This window comes from Canis lupus, chromosome 11 (genome assembly GCF_011100685.1).
Source record: "Canis lupus familiaris isolate Mischka breed German Shepherd chromosome 11, alternate assembly UU_Cfam_GSD_1.0, whole genome shotgun sequence".
NCBI classification, from domain to species: Eukaryota; Metazoa; Chordata; class Mammalia; order Carnivora; family Canidae; genus Canis; species Canis lupus.
In genome coordinates, this window is record NC_049232.1 from 45,310,423 (window position 1) to 45,336,987 (window position 26,565).

Genomic DNA, 26,565 nt, shown 5'->3' on the forward strand with positions numbered 1-26,565 from the left:
AAATCAAAATCCTATATTCCTACTAGGCAATCATATAGCTGGTTATCAAAAGAGTTAAAGTCGTTTGTTTTCTCTTTTAGTTTTTCTCCTCTAATTTTAAGTTAATCACATTCAGTGGTTATGCCATTTAGAATAGCACATTTTACCATCCTCCCCTCTAGGTCCTTCCCTGTAGAATCTTAACTCTCCAAGGCTTCTAGTGTTATCAACCTGCTAGAATCTCATTAGTAACAAAGTCCATAGCTTATTGGACAGCAATGCTATGCTTCCATGGATTTCTTTTCTGAGACAACAAAAAAGTTTGGTTTTACTAAATTTTAACTTACAAGGAACACAACTTTACTGTATTCTAGTAGAAAGTCAACTTGCAACAGTTCTAGTGAGTTCTAGCTTTTTCAAGAAACCAAAACTTTATTTTCTGAAAAAGAAACAATTGGGGCAGCCCAGTGGCTCAGTGGTTTAGCACTGCCTTCAGCCCAGGGCCTGGATCCTGGAGACCAGAAATGAGTCCCACATCGGGTTCCCTGCATGGAGCCTGCTTTTCCCTCTGCCTGTGTCTCTGCCTCTCTCTCTCTCTCTCTCTCTCTCTCTCTCTCTCTCTCTGTGTGTGTGTGTGTCTCTCATGAATAAATAAAATCTTAAAAAAAAAAAAGAAACAATTGGGTTTTTTTTTAGTATATAAAAATAATTTTTGTAGAGGACTTTATTTATTTATTTATTTATTTATTTATTTATTTATTTATTTATTTATTTTTTGTAGAGGACTTTAATCTTCCTCTCAGCAAAACAGGCAGAACTTGGGTTATTCCTTCATGCAGTGTTTTAAACTACTGATATAAATTTAAGTGTATCATGTTAACCACCATATTCAAAATTTAATCATGACACTGTTACTAAGATACAGAAGAAAATGTAAACAACTTAATACAGAACAACTATCTAGAATTCTACCAAACCCACACTGAACTTCTGGATAACTAAGTGCCCTCTAGCCTATAAACCTAACTTTTGTAAATGATAAATTCAGAAATTACTCCAAGAATCAATAAATATTCATTCAATGTCTATTAATGCCACAATAATGCTAGAGAGGCCACAGAAGAGACAGGCCTTACAAAATGCTACAGGTAAGGTAAACTCAGTATTTGTAGCATGATTAAGGCATAGATTTTGCCTTTGTGGTATTTATGTTTGCTTAAAATATGGACAGGATACCTTCAAGTACTAAACTGTACAAATATAAAGTATGCCAGAATTTCAGAGTGTTTAAGACAATAGGGAAAAGTCAAGATCTTCATAAATATGTGATATGAAGTAGGTCTTAGAATCTATTAGGTGATATTGACAGAAGAAACAACTCCAAGTGTAAGGGACAGAATGGAAAGACAGGTGCTAGAGATAAAGTTAGTTCAGAAATATGTGAGCCTAACAGAATAAAATACACAAGTGAGAATATATAAAAGGCTAGTATCCAATATTACTGCCTCTGAAGACATCACCATTCTAGGAGAAAAAGCACAACAGTGACCTCTTGCCAGTCTTTACAAAGGATCAGATAAGTAATTAAATAGGCAACAGCAGTAGGAACTAGGTGATATTTAGTAAGAGAAGTGGAAAAGTACAAGTAGGTAGGGAAGGCCACAGTTGATCTGGAGATGTCGCATCTTAAAGAACAACTAGTTGACCTAAATAAGAGTACATCACTGGTGTATGAGTTTCTCAGATTTGGACAAATTGAATGACAAGCACTAAAACCTGTACTCACAAACAACAGATTCACATTTATATTCTGAGATATGCTGCAAACTAGACACATGATAAAGCATCAGTTTTTTTTTTAAATTTTATTTATTTATTCATGAGAGACACAGAGAGGGGCAGAGACATAGGCAGAGGGAGAATCAGGCTCCCTATGGGAAGCCCAATGCGAGACTTGATTCCAGCACCTTGAGATCACAACATGAGCCAAAGGCAGACACTTAACCACTAAGCCACCCAAGTGCCTGAGCATCATAGTTCTATGTTCAAGAAAAGGTAACTTCTACAAAACTATAATACAGTATATCTGACACCAATGCTCAGCAAAATTCTAGGTTTATTAAGAGGTTAATGAATTCTGAAAAAAAGTAGTGCTAAATAGTTTAGACAGAGAAGGTAACATTTGACCAGGATCAAAATGACATGTGGAAGACTCATGGTTATCTTGGGGAGGAGCATAAAGGCAGAGTGAACAGCAAAAGCAAAGTCCCTGACAAAACAGTACTTGTAGTGCCAGAGGAAACTGAAAAGGGAGGAGGAGAATGAGTAAGGGGGAGCGTGACAGGCCATATCACATATGGCTTGTACTGGCCACAGGAAGGAAGGATTTCAGATTTTGTTGGAGATAGGAAGATATGGGAAGGCTTTGATAAGAACAGTGACATGACCATTTTGAGTTTTTAATTTTTATAGTCATTCAGAAATGGAAGAGACTACAGGGGAGCACAGGTAGAAATAGAGGAATCAGAATGTTGAAAGAATCAACACCACAAAAATATGTCTAAGAAGAGGTGAGAAATGGTTGGATTCTGAATATTGTAAAAGTAGAGCTGGACATGATTTGTTGACAGAGATGAAAGAAAGCACTCAAGAATGAAACAGAGATTCTTGAACTAGACACTCAAAGGAATGTAGCTGTTATTCATTGAGATGGAGAAGACTGTAGGAGAAGCAAGATTTGGAGGGGGAGTGGTATTGTTTTCTTCTTTGTTGCTTTGGGTGGGGGGAGAGAGGTCAGGGAACAATCTAGAATTTTCTCTGGAACATATTAACTTTAAGATACTTACTGAATATCTAATAAGTAAGCTAGATATAAAAGGCTGGGAAGAAGTATGAATTGGAGAAATAAATTTGTAGCTGCCAATCTTAGAATTACATAAGATGTAGGAAAATGAAAAAGTCCAGAGGCACCGAGGTGACTCAGTCTTTGGCTCAGATCATGATCTCAGGGTCCTGGGATTGAGCACCATGTCAGGCTCTGTGCTCAGGGGGGAGTCTGCTTGTCCCTCTGCCCCTCCCCCGTGGCTTGAGCTTTCTCTCTAACAAAAATCCTTTAAGAATTTTTTAAAAAGTGTTTTTAAAAACAAAAGTCCAAAGAGAAGGTGGTGGGACACTAACCCTTTAGAAGTCAGGTAGAGGAGAACATGACAAAAAGTAGACTGAGAAGAGAGTATCAGGGAAGGAGGAATAATCAATAGGTATCACATATGGCTGATAGGTCAAGATAAGGACTCAGCAATACCAGTCAAATAGCTGCTGGCAATAATAGTTCACTAGAGAGAGGGGCAATCTTTGGAACAGAAAAAACACCTGTAGGTACCAAAAGAGAATGTGTTCACTACACAAATAGAGGGGCTGGTCTCAGGAACAAAAAGAGTTCACCCATTTTAAGAGAAGAGATGGGGACTATATAATTTATTTTCAGACACAGGTACATAGAAAAAATTAATTTACACCTTTGTTTTCCTTTATTAGAGAAGTTCTCTCCAAGCCAGGCCATATTTTATCTTTCTGGTGCCTAACACAAAACCATAATTTGTTTGTTGGAAGAAGGGATCAGCTTCAAAATCTGAACAAACATCATTTACAAAAAATATTTTAAAAAATAAAGAAAAAAGAAAAAAGAAAAAAATATTAAGTTCATTTTCTATAACCCAAAGGACACATAAGGGCAAATGAGCAGGAGTTACATAATAGCAGCCTATATTTCAACATAGAGACCCTTTTACCAATTAGAGACAGCAAGGATGATATTGAGGGGATGTAGCAGAAAATTCTAATGATAATAATAATAATGGCAGAAATATTTATAACAAGAGTTGATATTTCCTAAGCATCTACTATGTACTGATCACTTCTCTAAAGCACTTAACATGTCTTAACTCATTTAATCCTTCTGCCAACATATTGGAATAGGCACTCATCTTTATTATCTCCATTTTACAAATGATGAAACTGAGGAACAGAGTTCAAGTAACTTGCCCTATTGTTCACAAAACTGAAGTGGCAGAACCAAACTCCAAACCCAAATATATTTCAAAAAAATCTATGCAATTTAAATATTCGATAGTGCCTCCCAGATCTTAACAGAATCAGAATGCCCACTGAAGCATCACAAATGAAAATGCTCGTTCAGACTGAATTTATCTTCTTCTTGTAGGTCCCTTAAGCGCACCTGAATAAATAAAATATGTAGGAGACATAGAGCTAAAAAAATGTATTAAATATGAAAAAATTATTAAGAGAAGGAAAAGACAAGACACAGACTGGGAGACAATATTCACAAAACACACCTGGTTAAAGGACTGGTATCTGAAATATATAAAGAACTCATAAAACTCAACAATTAGTAAACAAACAACCCAAATAAAAAAACGGGCAAAAGATGTAAAGAGACAAGTCACCAAAGAAGATGCATAGATGGCAAAGAAGTACCTGAAAAGATGCTCAACATCATATGTCATTAAGGTATTGCAAAGTAAAACAAAAAGATACCACTTACACCCCTATTAGAATAGTCAAAATCCAAATCACTGACAGCACCAAATGCTAGCAAGGACGTGGAACAAAGCAAAGTCTTATTCACTGATGGCAGGATACAAAATGGTACAGCATTTTGAAGGGCAGCATGGCAATTTCTTATAAAACTGAACTTGGTGTTTACCCAGAGCTGAACTTGTATCCATACAAAAACCTGTATACAAATGATTATAGCAGCTTCACTCATGATTGCCAAAATATGAAAGCAACAAAGATGCCCTTTAATAGGTGAATGGATAAGCAAACTGCAATAAATCCATACAATGGAAGATCATTCAGCAATAAAAAGAAATGAGCTATCAAGCCACAAAAAGACATGGAAGAATGTCAAATGCATACTGTTCAGTGAAAGGAATTAACCTGAAAAGACCATATACTACATATGATATCTCAACTAAAACTTCTAAGTAAATTATAGACTGTGGTATAGGACATGCAAAAAGTTCAGAAACTGGCAACATATAATTGCAAGCCTAATGTTTACTATCTTTCCTTTGGTAGGAATATTTCTATATAAGGAGGCACTTTTGCTAATCCTTTGAACAAGAACATAATTACTAAAAAGCAGAGTGGATCCAAAGGGGATTCAAACATCTGTCAAAGGTTTGAACTGTGTAACCTCCAAAGCAGCTGCCCTAAGACTATGTCTAGGATCCTTTGAAATACATCACAAGATAGAATGGGTAGAATTTAAAGAAACATGGAAACGAACATTTTCTTCATATACTAAATCAAACTCTTCAAAATGTGATTTTTAATAACACACACACACAAACCATTATGCACCCAAAAACCTTGCCAGTTGACTTTTTTTTTTTTAATCCAGAGAAGTTGCACAATTAAATGTAACACAGGGATCTTCAAAAGGAAAAAAGAAACAGTATGGGCTAATCTGCCACACAAAACGTAATTCTCACCCTTTTGTGAAACTACTACACAGAAGGGGACAGATGAAAAGGCGGGAAGATCCTGTTTGGTGTCACTGCTAGTAATAACTTGTGAAAAAGCTCAAAGGAATTGAGAAGAGAAATGTAAATTCTTAAATCGCACTGACGGTTATACCATAAATCTCTTTTTACTTCACCAACTGCTGAACTGGACGTCATTTCCCCAGAATGAGTTTCTAAAAATCCTTTTAAAGGGAATATAAGGGAAGGAGAAGGAATGTGTGGGAAATATCAGAAAGGGAGACAGAACGTAAAGACTGCTAACTCTGGGAAACGAACTAGGGGTGGTAGGAGGGGAGGAGGGCGGGGGGTGGGAGTGATTGGGTGACGGGCACTGGGGGTTATTCTGTATGTTGGTAAATTGAACACCAATAAAAAATAAATTAAAAAAATAAAAAAATAAAAATAAAAATAAAAATCCTTTTAAGAAGTTAATTCATGTTAAGAAGCTGCATTTTATGAATACTTATTGGTTAGAGCCAGTCAAGGAAATAATCAAGGACTAACAAAAAAGAAATTAGACTAAAAACTTGGAGAACAAATCAGTTGTCCATCTGCTTCTCTGCTTCCAGCTCCAAACGGCCTGAAACACTTTTTATCAGTCTTCCCACACTCACACACACTCATGCCTGCAATTTAGGTCTTCAAAGGAAGACACAGCACAGAGCTCACTTGCCAATCCAGAGGCTTTGACAGCAACACATACATATAAAACTCCTCCAAATGCTGCTTAATTAACTGATGATCTTCATTCTCTCTTCACAAAGCAACAGAAGTCTCTAAGGGCATTCTGATTATCTTTAATACTATCTTCTCATTATCTTTTTAACTTCTTATAACTTATATATATTCCTTCAGCTATGGTTATGAAATTCTTTCCAGCAAAACTCAATTTTAACTGCAAATTCATTTCTTCATTCTAGTCTACTTACTCACCTTTGCTCTTCCTGATGCAGGACTATGTTAGAACAACAGCAGTAACAATAATAGCAATAAGAGCAAAGATCAGTTGAACTTTTCCATTTATCCCTCACCTTAAGGATTCAAATGGCCTCATACGGTTTTATATTTAATACCTTTGCTAAATATTGGGAAAAATCTCTTCCATCACATCTAATTTTTACAAGTAATAAGTGAGTAAGCTGTGACCATCATCAATTCTTTGATAGTCTAAAAGGAGTCTCACAATTTCATTACTTATATAAACACATCAGTGAAAATGTTTTTAAGTACCTGCTCCAGTATATATTTTTACTTACTTATAAAATTAGATTATAATAAATTAGTATGTACTAATATAATGATATATGGAATCAGAAATTTTTAAATGGAGAGAAAAACATATATGCTTATATGTATTTATTCACTTCAGAAGTACTGGTATTAAATGTAGTTATCCAAAGGGGCACCTGCACCCCAATGTTTATAGCAGCAATGTCCACAATAGCCAAACTATGGAAAGAGCCCAGACATCCAAAAACAGATGAATGGATAAAAAAGATGTGGTGTGTGTATATTTTTATATATGTATATATATACATATATATATATATAAATATATACAATGGACTACAACTCAGCCATCAAAAAAAATCTTGCCATTTGCAACAACATGGATGGAACTAGAAGATATTATGCTAAGTGAAATAAGCTGATCAGAGAAAGACAATTTTCATATGATCTCACTCGTGGAATTTAAGAAACAAAACAGAGGAGCATAGGGGAAGGCAGGAAAAAATAAATAAGACGAAATCAGAGAGGAAGACAAACCATAAGAGACTCCTAATCATAGGAAACAAACTGAGGGTTGCTGGAGGGGAGGACAGTAGGGGAGACGGGTAACTGGGTGATGGGCATTAAGGAGGGCACGTGATGTAATGAGCACTGAGTGTTATATAAGACTGATAAATCACTGACCTTGACCTCTGAAACCAATAATACATTATGTTAATTGAATTTAAATAAAATTTAAAAAATATATATTTTAAAAAGTACTGGTATTCTTTTTCCTGCAATCTCTGAAGTGTATAATTACACTTTGGTGACCACAGTCTAGAAGGCTGAAAAAAGCCCAAAGAAAATATCTAAACTTCCACCACACAGTTCAACCACTAATAAACATTTTTCCCCTAAAGTCTACCTTTCAACTTTTTGAAGCTCTTGTTAACACAAGAATTCTTAAAGCTGTCCATCATACACTAATTCATGAACTGCAAGGTCAAAATTTAATTACATGAGGCAACTACATTAGTTTTTAAAAACACAACAACAGTGGGAGAATTTGAGCCTAACCACACAAAATTTGGTGTGTATATTTGCATGTCTTTCTCTAACAGGAAGAATAATTTCCTAATAGAATAAAAAATATAGAGAAAGAAAAAGTACAGACACTGCACTAGGCACTGGTCTTTACAAAATCTAACCAGAAAGAAACTTCAAGATTAAGGCTAAAGATCCAACCACTGCTTCAATCTGCTCTACAACAGAGCCACCAAGTGGTAGTTTATGTAACTTGTGTTCAAACACTCATCAGCAATGAGGAAGACCGCCTATGCATTTTCTGATACTTTTATTTGAGATAAGTAAGTTGAACCTAAATCTATCTAATGATAAGTCGACCTACTGGCCGACTTATTTTTATTTTCACAGGCAATATAGAAGAAGCCTAATCACTCTTCCACTTGACAGCCCTTCAAATATTTTAAAATGAGTGTTAAAAACCTCACCTCCTCTTCAACCTAAATATCCAAATTTGACTTAGCTATTTCTCATGTATAGTTAAAAATATTTCTCATGACCACTTCCAAGAAGAAATGCAAAATTGGGAGCTAAATTCTTACGTTACAAAGGAGAATAATTTACAAAATTATACATAGACCTGGTTGTAAAGCTTAAAGCAATAATTTAAATATAGACCATTATTTTAATACTACTGAAGGTCTTAAGCAAATTTATTTATTTATAGATATATATATAAGAGAATATTAGCAGAGATTTTATTATTTTAAAAATATTTTCTACAAATTAAATACCTCCAACAAATATCAGTTTTCATTTTTTTTTAAATAGTTGTGCTATTTAGACCAATTTAGAAAATTAACATAAATTTCAGGGGCACCTGGGTGGCTCAGTTGGTTGAGCCACTGACTCTTGATTTTAGCTTTGGCCAATGATCTTGGGGTTGGGGCATCTTGCCATGTATCAAGCTCTACCCTCAGTGGGAAGTCTGTGTGAGATTCTCTCTCCTTCTCTCCCTTTGCCACACCCACCTTGCTCTCGAGCACTCTCTCAAATAAAGAAATCTAAAAAAATAAAATCAAATAATTATTATTTTTAAAACTTAGGTAAACTTTTTCAATAATACAAACCCTAAGATCCTCCAGGAAATTAATCAAAGATCTCAGGCTTGTACATGTATATGTGCTCATGTACACAAACACAGCTGTGCCAAAGATGAAGAGCAAAACTGTAACTGATGTTTCTTATACAGCTGCCCTCTTGCTAAAAATGAGTTAGGAAACTAATCCCAACAGAAGAGTTCCTATTTTACTATAATACCAATCAACCAGTAGATTGAATTTACATTTAAATAATTTTTGCACAGTGAAGGTATATCTTCGGCTACTAGTCCACCATTAAAGTATGGGAGAAGTTAGCAGGCTATTTGATACTCATCTTCAGCAAAACTTGTTTATGATATTTATCAACAAGACAGATGAAACAAAAACTAAACAAAAAATGCCAATTTCAATTAACTAATTCATAGTTAATATTTCTCAATATTTGAGTATTTTAGAAGCTAAGAAACCAAAAAAATTCAAAGTGTAATTTAAATAACGTGTATCACACACTATGTAATAGGTCATATAATAAGACTTATTTTATTCAGAAAGAGCAAAGAAAAATTCAATGCTGCTTTATATTTTGGTCTACTGAACAAAGGGTTACTGTAATTCTAATTAAGCTTCCATGAATTTTCTTGAACGGTCAAGCCATTAAACAAAACAATACATTCACAAGGAGTATTATATTCTGTTTTTATTGAGCTCACTGTGAGCACGAACAGCTAGCTATGCAAGAAAAGTTAGAGATAATATTAAACTCTGCAAGTTTTGCATATTAAAAATAGACAATATTAGTTCATTTAGGGAAAAAGGCAACAATCTATTGAGACTACTAGGATTTCTATTTCCTGGTATACCTCAGCTTCCTGTGGAAACTCCAATCAAGTTACTTACTATCTGGTTCAGATTTTTGCTATACTAATATTTACCTAGATGTTCTACTTAGAATTGAATATTCTAAATAACTTATGTTTGTTCCATTATGCAACAAAACATTTTATATTTTAACTATTGTTATAGACATTTTTCTAGAAGACTTCATTATTTCCCTCTTTTCTTAAAAAAAAAAAAAAGCAAGATGGTACTGCTGTGCTTTGATCTTATGTTTACTCATCTCTGCTTGCTATCACTTACTGATGACAGTGTGTTCTTGATGTTTCTGAAGCCTATGTGAGAACCTGAGAGTGGTCTACATAGGTTCTGGCTACTCTGAGCAATTTTTCTCTCCCTCTTTGCCTCTATGGCTGGTTTTTAAATTACTGAAGTTAACATAAAATCAAAGCAAAATAGGCTTTTGACAGTAGGAAGCGAATTCTAAAGAACTCCAAGTACCTGAACATGAGAGTAAACATCTACCCTTAGAAGGCAGCACTGGCGGGATGCCTGGGTGGCTCAGTGGTTGAGTGCCTGCCTTCGGCCCAGGGCGTGATCCGGGATGGAGTCCCATATCAGGCTCCCTGCATGGAGCCTGCTTCTCTCTCTGCCTGTGTCTCTGCCTTTCTCTCTCTGTGTCTCTCATGGATAAATAAATGAAGAGGAAGAAGGAAGAAGGAAGAAGGAAGAAGGAAGAAAGAAGAAAGAAGAAAGAAGAAAGAAGAAAGAAGAAAGAAGAAAGAAGAAGAAGGCAGCACTGGCTAATTTGTACTTTGAGGTCTCCATTCCTTTTTCCCTAGGAATTGGAATCAACCATGTCAATTACATGACATTCTTCTCTCCTAGATGATCAAACAGCATACCCTCCACACTGCCTGCTCATTAGATGCAAAGAATAGAAACAAAGACAGTAAGAACAGCAGACCTGTCCAATTACCCATGGGGTATAAGAGTTAAATGAAAATAATGTGTGCTTAGCATTTATATATGACAAATAAATGTAAATGAAACTATGAATTTGAGTTTATGTCTTTGGTGGGTGCTCAGAAGTAGTCAGAACATAATGAGATATATATATATATATATATTGGTCTATCTAAGAGGTTAACAACACAAGAGGACTTCTGAAAAACAACGGAATTCTTGAAACCATCAGAAGTATTTATAAAAAAACCCAGAATACATAAATTAGAATTACAGAAAATCTTAATTTTGTTCTATCTATAAATTTAATGAATCACAAAATAAGTTATCCAATTATTTTTTCACTTTGTCAATTAAGCATCAATAACCCAGGCTACAAGTAAAAAAAAGAAATTCTGCCTAAATAAACTGATGACCTACTTCCCTTTACCAAATAAGTTCTTATAACTCAAGTTTCAGAGAAACTATTTTAAGCCAATCAAAGATTAGTTGCTTACATAATATGTAAAACAATCATTTTGGCTACAGGAGATTCTCATTGCTCTGAAGTAATTTTATCAGAACAGAGGAAAAATGTGAAGTGGTCTTTGAATAACTAATAAAAATTTATTTTACTTTCAATTTTCCCTACGAGAATAAGAGAAACAAAAAAGACATGTGAAAGATCAACCCTATTGATCTACTTGGCTTGAATAAATTACAAACTACCATTTCACTTCTGCTGGCTGATAATGTCAAAAACTACTGATTTATAGAAAACAAATAAGGAAGAGAATAATAACAAAGTATCTCCACAGAAAAGACCAAAAAGGTCACCCCATAAAGTTTTTTTGTTTTTCCTTATATAACCCAAAACTATCCAGTTAACAAATCTCCAATATACATACTGCAGCTGATGATATATAGCAGAGATTACGAAATTAAAACTATTCAAGATGAAAGCTTTCTGGTGATATTGCAGCCACATATCACTATGGTAGAACTACTCCAGTAGCTAAAGGAGTCATGAAATAAAGGATATGTTCTTTACTCTTTTGATCTTGGACCAAATAAATTATTCTGTTTCCTTATCTGTAAAATGGACGTGACCTGCAGCAGTGAAAATTCATTACTGGTAAAATGTTTATAATCTTCAAGAAAACGTTATATAAAAATTAACTACTTGATTCATACCTTGTTTTAATTCCAAACCTTCAGGTTGCTTGTTCTCTCTCACAGCTGAAGTAGAATCTACAGAGGTGTCTTGTCTGAGGAATAAAAATAAAAACCATTTTTAAAACTATATTCAATCAAATAATACTTACTGTTCAGGTTCCCAGAATTAAGTCATACACTTGGGAAGACACACTGAATTCTTCTAAGCCCCCAGGACACCATTCAGTGCACTTCGGAAACTCAGAAACATGTATACATGTCAAAAGCAGTAGCTATAAACCACCACCAATTTAAGCAGTATATGTCTTTGTAAAAATCAAGGGACAAAACTGGAAGGAATAGGGACGTAACTTTCTCCTTTCCAATACCCTGCAGGATAGCTGGTAGGAGAAATCATAACTTACAGAGGAATCCAGTAATTTTCCAACTTCAACTGTTAAATTTAATGGGCACTTTGGCATTCAAATTATTTTATATTCATCTAATTTCATACCTCAAATGCTTTGATGTCTACAGTATGTGGGAAATACATATTTTATATGTAATATACATATGTAATCAAAGTAAATGGATTAAAGTATAAGATCATAAAAAAGTTTTGATTCACCATGTTCTCCAACAGAACCCCAAACTAATATTCTTTCTTAGAGGGCATTATACCATCTAAATATTAATGTTACAAATACTTTTCAGCCAAAGAAATTAATTAGGTGCAAATATTCAAAATGACTATTTTCTTTATAAATACGTATTACACCCTTTAGAGAATTTCTATACATATCCTAAAACTAACATACAAAAAGTATTTTGGGAATTTTCCTACTCACAAAACTATTTCTATCCACTTAATAACAAATCTTTCAAATAACCAAAGGATAAAGACTTATGATCACTTCCTTGAATTTACAATATTCTTTCCTGGCAACTTATTTGGCACTCAACGTGTTTAGTAATGCAAGCACAAACTCAAATAGAGACTACAAAATTATTTGGATCTGTTATTAGTTAGAATACATAAAAAATTTAAAATTGAGATACCTGTTTTATATATAACTGTCTAATATCACCTACTCAGACTTTATTCTTTCACCAGAATGACTGGCAGATCCCAACGAAGAAATGAACAAATATTCTTTGGCAATCCAGGGACAGATAAAATGTCAATATAGTGCATTAAGAGCTTTGCAAGGAATAAAGTTAAAATGTGCTACCTCAAGCCTTACAGTCAAATTAGATTTTTACCTACTGGGAGCATTAATCTATTCCTAAGTATCTTCCTTTAGAGAAAATGTTTGTTTGCTCTTACACATCCTTGAATGGGCACCTAATTATTCTTCTAAGCAATATATCTAAATGACTTGAACAAAAACATAATGTAAAAAGAAATATAATGTAAAAAAAAAAAGTTTACTCCCAGATAAGAGATCACCATTAAAAAGGCCATGGGCAGGATGCCTGGATGTCTCAGTGGGAAGAGCCTGGGTCTCTTGATCTCAAGGTCATAAGGTTGAGCCCCATGTTGGGTGGACAGATTACTTAAATAAGTAAACTTAAAAAGTGGGGAGGAGGGCCATGGGTATATGTAATACCCAAAGGATACAACATCACCTATGCAATATTAAAGCTGAGAATGTATGACCTATATCATGAAGGAGTCATCAGTTAAGCCCCAAATGGAAAAAAAAGAAGTATTGTTCTATTAAAAGAGGGTGGGGAGTTAAATGCCAATGTTTTATAAAAGGCAAATAAAGGTTGTGAAAATATTTCAAGTTAAAGGAAGTTAAAAAGAGCCATGACAATTAAATGTTATACTTGACATGACACTGGTGAACTAAAGGGGGAAAACGTGATAAAGGACATTATTGAGTCAAATGACAAACTGAAATACTGAAGGTAGATTTGATAAAAGTATCACACCAATGTTAAGTTTACTGAAATAGACAGGGTGTTGTGGCTATATACATAGAGTATCACTAACCTTAAAAAAAAAAAAAAAAGCACAATATAGTCTTTAGGGGTAAAGTGTCATAATGTATGTAACTTATAGCTTCAACTGTTTTAAAATAAATACATCTATAAAAAGAGGGTGTGCAAATAAGTTAATAAATAAATAAATGTTAATAATAGGTAAATCTAGGTAAAAGATATATGGATGTTTCTTATACTGCTCTTATTCTTCTAACATTTTAATAACTGAAGTTATTGCCAAATAAACATTTTTAAAAATAATGTAGTAAGATGCGTTACTGTATGCATTATTTTATTTTTTGTGAAAACCTGTTGGTTCCCCTTCTAATAAAACTGAACACCTCTATAAAGATTACCTGCTGCTATAAAGAATTTCTTTTTGTACCCAAAGTGAACTTTTGTAACATTCTGTTTTATCTTTAGTTAGGTCTGAACGTGTTGTTGAAGAAAGTCACCAAACAGAATTTCAGACAGTGGATGCAGTACAAGTCCACCATCTTGTGGCTGAAAAATGAAATGCTAGCTGATTTTCCACCAGTACTATCTGAAGTCGGAAAAAATATTAGAGAAAATAGCTTGGAATTTTAAAATCTATACCAAGTAATTTTTCCAAGATGTAGGCTTTGCAACTACTTCCAGAGCTCTCTAAAACAATTTAAAGATTTTCACCAAAGAGCATGAAAGAGATGATATACACAAAAAAAGGAAACGTTTTAAAGTGTAAGAAAACCATTTAAGTACATATGATGTCTTTTTATTTCTAGTTTCATGAAAATAAAAAATGTCTACTCTCAGATAAGACATACTAGGTGTTAGAGTCAGGAAAACTAAAGTAATTCTAATTTATATTTAAATGACATTTAAATATTCCTATCAAATACTTTATGTAAGAATTTTATAACAACTGTAGGGGTGCCTGGGTGGCTCATTTTGGTTAAGCATCCAATTCTTGATTTTGACTCAGGTCAAGATCTCAGGGTTGGGAGATCCAGCCCTGCTTAGGGCTCCACTCAGGCTCACGGTTGAGATTCTTCCCACCACCCAACTAACACCCCCCCCCCCCCCGCTCATGTGTGCACACACCTTTCTCAAATAAACAAATCTTTTTATAAAAAGGAATTTTATAACAATTGGGAGAGAGAGAGAGAGAAGGCAACACAGAAAAGTAGGGGAGGGAGAGAACACACTGTTAAATCTGCTTTGGTTTAAGAATCTTGCAATGGCTTTTTGTGTTTCTTTCCATTGAGGGTGGGGTGAAGCACGTTTTTTATTTTTCTAATTCCTTTCTCCCATCCAAGGTGCTCCTCCTTAAAGCAGCTTAATTTACAATCTTGGCTTTGAATTATAAGAAAGCCATATACCCATCTCTGGGATTTAAGTCCTCAAACCAATGGCAATCTGACTTTCCTTCTTTTAACCCATACACAATTATGCTCTTGATCCTTCCTTACAACAAAATTAAAAAATTAACTATTGGGACTACATCAAAATAAAAATCCTCTGCACAGTGAAGGAAATAATCAACAAAACTAAAAGGCAACCTACAAAATGGAAGAAGATATTTGCAAATGACATTATCTGATAAAAGGTCAGTATCCAAAATATATAAAGAACTTATAAAACTCAACACTCAATGAATTTTATTTGTTTTCCAGAACTCAATGGATTCGTTGTTTAAGTCAGAGTAATACACTGGGGAGATCTGTGGAACTTAAGAACAATTACATATGTGAATTACTAAAAGTTTAAAATATATTTTTAAAGAGGGGAAAAAGCCAATTTCTTATAAAAAAAAACATAGAGAAGATATCTCAATGGAAGGATAAAGAAGATGCCAGCATTTTCCTAATTTGCCAAAAGTAAGCTGACAATCGGGCAAACTGGCATAACAAAAAGTAGAACTCTTAATTCTCCTCGGTCTCCTGAGAATAAAAACAGAGGCTAAAAGAAGCCAACCTATCATTCTATGAGCTTTCTATTAAAAATAAGAAACAAAGAAACGAGGGTAGCCAAAATATTTGGAAAAAGAAGGATGCACATGATCAGATTTCAAGACTATAAAGCTACAGTAATCAGGACACTAAGATATTGGAGAAAGAATAAACATATATATTGATGGAACAAAAGAGAGTCCAGAAATAAACCCACAGTTACGTGATCAATTGAGTTGCAACAAAAGTACAAAGGCAATTCACTGGAACTGAACAAATGGTATGGGTACAACTAGATATCCATATGTATATAATTTTACAACCATATCTTACACTATATACAAATACTAACTCAAAATAACAGACATAAAAAATGTAAACCTGTAAAACCTCTAGATGATTATGCAGGAAAAAAATCCTTTGTGACTTTATTAATAAGCAAAGATATCACCAAAGCATGGCCTATAAATAAAAATAATTGATCAACTTGGATTTTCCCCAAATAAAAAACATCTGCTCTTCTAAGGAAATGTTGAGAGAATAAAAAACTAGCGAGACTGGGAGAAAATATTTGCAAGCCACATATCTGATAAAAAAGGACTTGTATTCAGAGTAAGTAAAGAACTCTGAAATCACACACACACACACAAAAAAAAAAAAAAACAAAACAACCCAACTTAAAAAACTGGTTAAACAATTAAGTCACTCAAGGGTGATTTGGTGGCTCAGTCAGTTAAACGTCTGACTCTTAATTTTAACGGAGGTCATGATCTCAGGGTGCTGGGATCAAGCCTCTCCTCCTGTGGTCGTGTTGGGCTCTCTGCTCAGCAAGGAGCCAGTTTCTGCCTCTCCTTCTGCCTGCCCCTCCCCAGCTTGTACTCTCTCTCTGTCAAATAAACAAGTAAACCTTTAAAAAAAATATTAATGCACTTGACCAAGGAAGATGCACAGATGCAAATAAATATAACAAATATGTCAATGCCATTTGTTATTAAGGAAATGCAAATTTGGAACCACAATGCCATACCACTACACATATATTAAAATGGCTAAAATCAAAACAACAGACAAACTGAACTTTCATATACAGTATCAGTGAGGATGCAGACATGCCCTAGCAACGCCTACTCTTAGGTACTAGACCAAGGACAATGAAAACTTAAGTTCCAACCGAAAACTTGTGTTCCTACGGAAAACCTGTATGTGAACATTCATAGTGGCAATATTTGAAACTACCATAAACTGTAAACAACTAAAATGTCCTATTATTAATTTTCTATTGCTGCCATAACAAATGACCACAAACTTGGTAGCTTAAAACAACATAAACATATTACAGTTTTGTAAGTCCTAAGTCTGGTATGACTCTCACTGGAGTAAAATCAAAGTGTCCACAGGCTGCATTGGTTTCTGGAGGCTCTAGGGGAAAATTCATTTTACGTTCATCTGGGCTGCTGGCAGAATTCAGTTCACGGAGTTTGTTGGACCAAAGTCCCTGACTCCTTACTGGCTATAAACTGAGGAACACTCCCAGATTCTAGTCAAGTTCAGGTTAGATCTCTCTGACTTCTTCTGCCTTCCTCTTCAATTTTAAGGAACTCATGGAATTAAACTGGGATAACCTAGATAATCCAGGATAATCTTCCCATATCAAAGTCCTTAACCTTAAACAAATCTGCAAAGTCCCTTTTGTCAAATAAAGTAACATACTCTCAGGTTCTGAAGATCAGACTAAACACCTGTGAAAGGTCATTACTTTGCTTACAAGATTACCTCAAGTGGGGAGTGGATAAACTATAATAGGCCCACACAATACTAACTACTTAGCAATAAAATGAACTACTGATACACACCAATATGAATGAATCTCAAATGCATTATGCTAAGTGAAAGAAGCCAGACTCAAAAGGTTATATACTGTATTACTACTCTACATGACACTCTAGAAAAAGAAAAGATATAGGGACAGAAATCAGATCAGTGGTTGTCAGAGACTAGGGATGGGAGAAGTGGACTACAAAGAGTCATGGGGGAAATGTTTACTGTGATGGAACTATTCTTATTCTATATTATGATTATGGTAGTATATAAAAAACCATCATTTGTCCAAATTTACAAAGCTATATAGTAAAAAAGATGAATTGTACTGTATCTAAATGATACTTTAATTTTTTTTTAATTGAAACACCACAAAAATCTTAAAGCGGACTCAAAAAATTAAATCATATACTGGTAAACTGTAATCCTCAAACACTAAGAAATGAGGCAAAACAATCTTAATTTTTCTCAAAGGGCTTTTCCAAAGATCAAATAAATCCACATCTCCACTGTGTCCCTCAGAAACTTCCTTCAGCAAAGGATGGCAAAATGTAACTCTTACCTCCATTCCTCTCCCTGAATATGCAAAGAATCACAATTACCACACTCCTTTTTCTCTAATCCATGATTCCCTAAGAACTTGTGTTTACTGTGTAAACTGCAGCCCTGTAACTCTGTTTTCATGAATAGCTAGCTAATTCCTTAAATAGGGAGCTCTTTTCTATATAAAAGTGACTAAAGGAAATCAAAGAGGATTTTCTCTTTGTTTTATCTCTAATATCCCTATGTTTTTAAGGAATTAGCATGAGATCAGTTTATAAGTGCATTTAAAGGTACCAACACGTAGGATGTATAAACATGCTACTATTGTGTGGAGTCTAAGCATTAGGCCACAATCTTGTCAATGATTATTAGTACTTTCCATGAAGGGTTTCTGAAAAACCTATCCTCTCATTTCTGATAAATTTACCATATTATGTTGAACAGTCTACATCCAAGTATTATAGCCTAACAGCAATTTATAAAGGACACGAGAACATAAGTGGAGTACAGATAACCAATTTATTATCCTTTACCAGCCTAAAAGCATAGTCAGCTCTTTATAATTCAGATATATCTAAGAGAAATGAGTTTATAAAAAGTAATGTCAACATAACAAATTGATCTCATTTGTGAGAAAAATCTTTTTATGCTTAAATATATATAATAGTTTTAAACTATTTTTGTAATAAATGAAAAAATTAGATACTTGTAAGCAATGAATTTTTTAAAAAGCAGTAACAGTAAAGAATAATAATAAAAAAACACAATGAATTATTTCACTTTCTTCAAGCTTTCATAAAAAAAAAATGTGGGGAAAATCCCCAATACTTATCAGCAGAAAGTGCAATTTTAGGAATAGTTATTATTACAGATTCAGAGTAAAAATCCCATAACAAATACAGTAATATATTTTTTTCCCATGCTTACCATGTGAAAGGTACTACTGTAAGCACTTTACAATCTTTTTCTCAATCATCATCACAATCCTATAGGGTATGTACTGGTATTACCCATATTGTCCAGATGAGGAAACTGAGGCCAGGAGGGTTTAAGTAACTTGACAAACATCAGAGAGAAAGCAAGCTGTGGAGTTACGCTGGCGAGCATTAAATTTAAGTTAAATTTAAAATTCAGGCAGTTTATTTCTAGAAACTTCATTCTTTACATTTATTTAGACTTCCTATTACCTACAGAAATACTTCTCCAAGTAGTAATGCCTAAAAATTACATGTAGCCAGGCAACCCTCTCAGGTCTCCTCCCTCTTCAGGAACTTTGTACTATTGTTCAATAAACTTTGCTTTGCTGCCCACCAAAAAAAAAAAAAAAAAAAAAATTACATGTAGCCATAGCTATATACATATTCATATGGCTATATATATCTCAAAGCATAAAGTCAGTTTTTACTCAGAATTTGACCTCAAGGCTCCAGAAGAAAATTCTTTTTTTTTTTTTTTAAGATTTTATTTATTTATTCATGAGAGACACACAGAGAGAGGCAGAGACACAGGCAGAGAAAGAAGCTCTCTGCAAGGAGCCTGATGTGGGACTCGATCCCAGATGCCCTGAGCCGAAGGCAGACGTTCAACTGCTGAGCCACCCAGGCATCAGAAAATTCCTTCTTACTGGGTAAACTAAGATAAGCTATTAAAACTTCAAGATAGAATTATTTTAAATGTTGAAAATTTTAATGAAATGGCAGACATAAGGAACAACAACGAAAGACCCAAACCCTCAAGAAAGGGCCTGAGAGGGATAGGAATGAAAATGGAAGAAGGAAACATTTAAAACTGTATACCTTTTTATACTATTTTGTACAAATAGCACTGTTTGATTCCCCACCACCACCACTGAGGCATTTTATTTGTACATATATATTATATCCCTAGAAAAAGAATCCCAGAATTCTTCCTCCTGTGTGTTTTTGTCATGCTTCTCCATGGTCCATGATGCCAGTTGAGGTTTTCATTCAGTACAATGAAACCAAATTTGTGGGATGGGAGCAGATTATTTCATTTTTATAGATCTTTGAGTTGTATATCAAATCTGGGGGCTATCACTCCATGCTTGTTTAATCTGCCTATGAGGTTCCCAATAATTTCCCCAGCTCGTGATTGTTAATGATTTCAAATTCGCCAACATAATCATACTTCATCATCACAGTTAGAAAACGAACAATGACTCTGGAGCACGGACTAGTTAAGAACCTGGAGTTTGCCTCTCTTTCTGGCTTTGTGGGGTTTTGGGGCTTTGTGGGTTTTTTGGACATTGTTTATACTTTTGAGAGCATGTGCCAAGACATTCATGCACACCAATATGGCAGCAGGGAAAGATGGCAGAAAGAGTGCTATTTGTATTTTTTTAAAAAACACGCCCACATATTTGGCTATTAACTTTAAAAAACAGTCAATTGAAGTACAAATTCACACAAGTTTGTGACAGAAAACAAGGAAGCAAATAAAAAGAAACATATAGAATAAACGTATTGAATAATTGTGTAATCAAGAATTGTAAAAGTAATACTCTAAGTGAATTCTTCATGGCTGTCAAGAGGAATATGGCAAAATGAAAATTAAAAGGGGATCTTAGAGCCCTACTTTAAAACTTAGACCAAAATAAATTTCAAATGAATGAAAGATTAAACATCTAAAAAAAATCCATAAAGTACTAGAAGTGAATATGAAGAATACTTTCTAACTTCAGAATAGAGAATGCCTTATCTAAATATAAAACTCAGAAAACATAAAAGATTGCCATATTAGACTACATAAACATGAAATATTTATGCATGCAAAAAAAAGTAAAAGCCTTGAACAAAGTATAAAAGTATAAAAAAAAGAGCAACAAGCAAAAATAACTGCAACCCATATCACCAAAAATGGATTAAAAAAAAAAAAAAAGTCCTCCAACTACATATACACAAAGTGTAAATAAATGCCAAAGTTCACAGAAGACTCTAATAGCTCTGTAATATATAGAAAGACGGTTAATTTCACTCAAAATAAGAGACTACAAATAAAAATTCCAAGGATATACTATTATCTATTGGATGAACAAAGATCAAAATCTTAGATAACACTACATTCAGTAAAGTGTATGAACACATGTACTCCACATTTAGAGGTATAAATCAAGTCAATTATGACTGTTAAGTCAATTATGACAAAATCTTAAAATGTCAAATGTACAAACATCTGACTCAACAATTAATTTGGAGATATTTATGCTACACATAAATAGAAGTAACTAGTAGTAGATGACACCAACTTCTCTTTCAACCGTTTATATTTAATACCCAAGTATTCCATTTTGAACAAATATATTCACATCTGAAATTCATAAAACAGATGTATCATCTTAAATGAAGAATGAAGATTTAAAAATAATTCCTGCCAAAGAATTATTCACTTTGCAAAACAATTTCCTGTGTATTTTATTCACTAGTTTAATATTCTAGTGAATATAAAATGGTTCAATTTATGTGTCACCTAAAATCTCTAAAGTCTATTCAGGAATCTCTTATTTTTTTAAAAAAAAAGTTAATATCTAAAATTGGAATCCAGGGATGCCTGGGTGGCTTGGTGGCTAAGCTCCTGCCTTCGGCCCAGGGCATGATCCTGGAGACCCGGGATCGAGTCCCACATCAGGCTCCCAGTGAGAAGCCTGCTTCTCCCCCTGCCTATGTCTCTGCCTCTCTCTCTCTCATGAATAAATAGATAAAATCTTAAAAAAAAAAAAAAAGAATACAATTTGTTTGTTAAAAATAAATAAATAAAATTGGAATCTAATAATAACTACTTTAGAACATGTTCATCCTCTGCTAAGAAAGTAGCAATGACTAGGAAGAGTACTTCCAAAACACTAATATAGAAACTACTTTGCAGTATACCTTATTTTAAGAACCTGGATTTTTGGGATCCCTGGGTGGCGCAGCGGTTTGGCGCCTGCCTTTGGCCCAGGGCGCGATCCTGGGGACCCGGGATCGAATCCCACGTCGGGCTCCTGGTACATGGAGCCTGCTTCTCCCTCTGCCTGTGTCTCTGCCTCTCTCTCTCTCTCTGTGACTATCATAAATAAATAAATAACTATTTAAAAAAAAAAAAAAAAGAACCTGGATTTTTAAATTTATCTTCTAGAACTGTGATATTATCTCAACAATGCTTATTAACTATAGGGAATCACAGTTTCATTTCCACCAAATTCTCTCTCAATATCGCTCACTAAAAGCACATTAATTTAAAATTCATGAAAAGATACTTATTAGATCTTAGCAATTCTAAAATATTGCTAAGATCTCCCTAAAGTATTTGTATTTTTATTCTTTATATATAAAACCCCAATCCTGATTATTTTACTGCAGTATTCAAAATTTAAATATTACAAACATATTCCCTAGAGCATAATCATCTTACATTATAGGCCAAACTAATACCTCTCATTTTTAGTGCTATTTTAGATACAAAGCTTCTTTTCCAGCACATTTCCAAATGGAGACAGCACTCTAATTCCAGGTCTTTATGTAACTTATGTACTTGAAATTGCTGTCCTTCTTAAGCAGTTGTCATGATCTGTAAATATTTGCAAATCTTGTCACAATACCTAACAGTTTTAAAACACTGCAAAATCAGGGATCCCTGGGTGGCGCAGCGGTTTGGTGCCTGCCTTTGGCCCAGGGCGCGATCCTGGAGACCCGGGATCGAATCCCACGTTGGGCTCCCGGTGCATGGAGCCTGCTTCTCCCTCTGCCTGTGTCTCTGCCTCTCTCTCTCTCTGTGACTATCATAAATAAATTAAAAAAAAAAAAAAGTTTGCTAAAACACTGCAAAATCATAGATACTGAGGTTTTTAGACTTTAACATAATATAAATCCATTCATTTGTTTACTTAGAACTTAAATGACAATCCCATCCCTCACCCTTTTGAAAATGAAGGTATTTAGAAACTATGGATGTTTTACCTTAATAGTTCCTAAATCTCATTCCTATAATAATTGTTTTAAGTTAACACTCATTAATTTCAACTTTTAAAGTAGTGCACTATCAAAAATTTCTTATAACTACTGCTTCTGTTCTTTGTTATTTTTGGTAGTTAAAACAAGATTGATTTACATAGGGCATATTCAACACCATAGACATACACACACCCATACACACACCTTATACTGAAAGGTGTAACTTACAATTGTCCAAGAAGCTATTAATGTTATGTGCTTTCCAATAAAAATGAAAACAAAAGTACATAGGTTGCCCATTAAAATAAAGTATCAAATTTTCATGTTTTAATGAGATTGCTTTAGCTAGACCTGTTTTTGAAATTATTTTTACTCATCAAAATTGTGATAAAAAGGTAGAAAAGGTACATCTCAGTTGATAAGAAACTGACAAACTGACATTATTGGTTCCAAGGCCAACCTTTGGCCCTTTTGTATTTTTCCTTTAATCAATTGTTTTATAGTTTCATTTTATAGATATTTTGTATATTAACACACAGACAAATGAAGTACTATGTAGCACACTGACATACACAAATACCATAAAGAAAGATAGTAGCTACACTCAGCTTCAAATAATTTTTTGCCTTCCTAGGAAATCCAGGTTTTTGGTATGATATCACTTAATTTTTAAATGCTAGAAACCATTTGAAAGTTTTAAATGTTTAAAATCAAACAAAACCTCTCTATAGCTGGACGTAACCAACCTGTAACTCTGGCTTCCATCTACATTTTAATCAAGTATCTTGCATTAGTTTTCTATTTCCACTGCAACAACTTACCATCAATCTAATGGCTTACAATAGGAGTTTATGAGTTTTTAGGACACTAGAATCAAGGTGTAGGCAGTGCTGCCTCCTTCTGGAGGTTCTAGGGAAGAATCCATTTCTTTGTCTTTTCCAGTTTCTAACACGCCACCCTGCATTCTTCAGCTTCTGACTCCTTTCTAAACATATTACTGGAACCTCTGCTTCTATCACCCCATCTCTTTTGGCTGTCTTTGACCTTCTTACCTCTGTCTTATAAGGATTGTGATTATACTGGTCCCAATTGGTTAATCCAGGATAATCTAATGATTCCTAATTTAATCAGATCAGCAAAGTTCTTTGTGCATGTAAATTAATATGTTCATCTAGATATTAGAACACAGACATCTCTGGAGGGAAGTCATTATTCTGTCTACTGCATAGGTATTTCTAGGAGTTTTTTGATAGATTCTTGGGATTTTCTGTGTATATAGTTTTGTGCCATGGTCTGAAGGTTTGTGTCCATGACAAAGTTCATATACTGAAATCCTAATGCTCAAAAGTGATGGTATTAGTAGGTGAAACCTTTTGAGAAGTGGTTAAGTCATGAGACTGCAGATTTTGTGAATGGGATTATCTCTTTTTTCTTTTTTTAAGTAATCTCTACGCCCAACATAGGTCTTGAACGCATGTTCCTAAGGATCAAGAGTTGCATGCTATTCGACTGAGCCAGCCAGGAACAAATTACACTTCTCACAAAAGATTTTCCATAGATCTCACAGGCCTTTCCACCATGTAAGAATACAAATCTGTAATCCAGAAGAGCCCTCACTCAATCATGCTGACACCCTGATCTCAGACTACAGAACTAAAAAATAAATTTATGTTGTTTATAAACTATCCAGCCTGTGGTATTTTGTGATAGCAGCCCCAACAGATTAACACATTAAGTCTTCTGCAAATAGAGAGTTTTACTTTTCCTTCTAATCTGTGACTTTTATTTCTTTTTCATGCTTGGTTAAACCTGTTGGGACTTCCAGCACATTGCTGAATAGGAATAATAAGAGAAGATATTTTTGCTTGGTTCTATCTTGGAAACCATGCAGATTTTATTTAAGTATGCCATATCTGTATGCATTTGTTTTTAAGTTTATTTTGGTTTTTTTTTCTAACTTCTTGAATACTTAGTCGATTTATTTTAGATATTTGGGGATTAGTAATACATATTTAAGGCTAAAATTTTCCTCTGATACTACTTTAGCTGTATCCCCTAGAGCTCATTAAGGTTTTTTTTTTATTTGTTAGTTTTTAGATGGTTTATAATTCCTCTTTAATCTAAAAGCTGTTGAGTTTTACAATATGTAGATGGTGAAGTTCCATAGGCTTTTTTTTTTTTTTTTTTCCATAGGCTTTTTCTTTACTGCTCTAAAATCAGGACAAAAGTTCTTAGAGAACTTTACTGACATTTCATGACCAAATTTATTATCAATGTGTGGGGATACTCCACAGGAGATATGTTTTCAGAATACAGAATGTGATCTATAGCAATCAATTCATTTAGGTCTTCAATATCCCTACTTATTTTTCTACTACTCATGCACTTCTTGTTTCACATCATGATTCCTGTAGTTTTTGCCTTATAAAAGCTATAAAGGAAATACAGATAGATTCATATGTAAGGCATATATTCCTGTGGATATTCTTTGTGGATTTCACATTATTATAAATTGGCCCTGAATTCGGCCTTCACTAACATTAGGATTATTATACATTGCTTGCAATTATTTGTTCCAGATCTTTTGTTTGGTTACTGATTTTATTTATGACAACACCCAAACTTAAAATTTTTTCACACAAATTTTTTCTTTCTTTTATGGCTTCTGGGTTTTTAGTCTTAAATTATTTAAGAACTTCACCTACCATCCCACAGATTATACAACTAGTATGCTATTTTTTTCAGATCATGATTTTGTCTTCTAGTAAAATGTTATTGTTTTCTTCATAAGTTTTCTGTTAAATATATCTGAAAGCATATCAGAGTTTTTGTAACTAGTATTAATGGAATATTTTTCTTTTAGTTCCCCATCACTGGGCTGAAGAATGCCCAATAACTGGTAAAGCATTATATCTGTGTGTCTTTGAGGATGTTACCTGAAGAGATTAGCATCTGAATTGGTAAATTGAGTAATGCAGGTAGCCCTGGGTAGGCAACATCCAACCCCTTGAGGGTTGGAATTAAAAAGGCAGAAGGGCAGGGCACCTGGGTGGGTCAGTCAGTTAAGCCACAAATTCTTAACCATAAGAAATTCTTAATCATAGGAAACAAATTGAGGGTCACGAGGGGAGGAGCGTGGTTGGAGTAACTGGGTGATGGATATTAAGGAACACGTGATATAATGAGCACTGAGTGTTATATAAGACTGATGAATCACTGACCTCTACTTCTGAAACCAATAATATATTTTATATTAATTGAATTTAAATACAAATTTTTTTAAAAGCCACCAATTCTTGGTTTTGGCTCAGGTACAGAGTTCAGGGTCCTGAGCTCAGGGCAGAGCCTGCTTGTTCCTCTGTCTCTGCTCCTCCCTGTGCTTTCTCTCTCAGGTAAAAAAAAAAAAAAAAAAAAAAAAAAAAAAGGCAGAAAGGCAAATTAGTTCTGTCTGCTAGAGTTCAGAAATCCATATGCCCTGGAACAGGAGCACTCCTGGATTCTGGGCTTCTGGAGTTAGACTGGGACTTATACCACA

The 26,565-nt window shown here is 34.2% G+C and overlaps 1 protein-coding gene and 1 long non-coding RNA gene across 3 annotated transcripts in view; one reads left to right on the plus strand and one right to left on the minus strand.

The window, feature by feature from the left end:
* CAAP1 (caspase activity and apoptosis inhibitor 1) overlaps positions 1 to 26,565 on the minus strand; it is a 48,928-nt gene that overhangs the window by 8,515 nt on the left and 13,848 nt on the right. For both annotated transcript variants that reach the window (XM_038552559.1, XM_038552558.1), the window contains exon 5: positions 11,840 to 11,913. In XM_038552559.1, the coding sequence (XP_038408487.1) occupies positions 11,840 to 11,913 (74 nt within the window). The remainder of the gene's footprint in view (positions 1 to 11,839; positions 11,914 to 26,565) is intronic.
* LOC102154328 lies at positions 926 to 24,715 on the plus strand. The gene is made up of 3 exons (XR_005366893.1): positions 926 to 1,127; positions 14,213 to 14,509; positions 24,473 to 24,715. It is a non-coding gene; the product is annotated as an uncharacterized LOC102154328 (long non-coding RNA).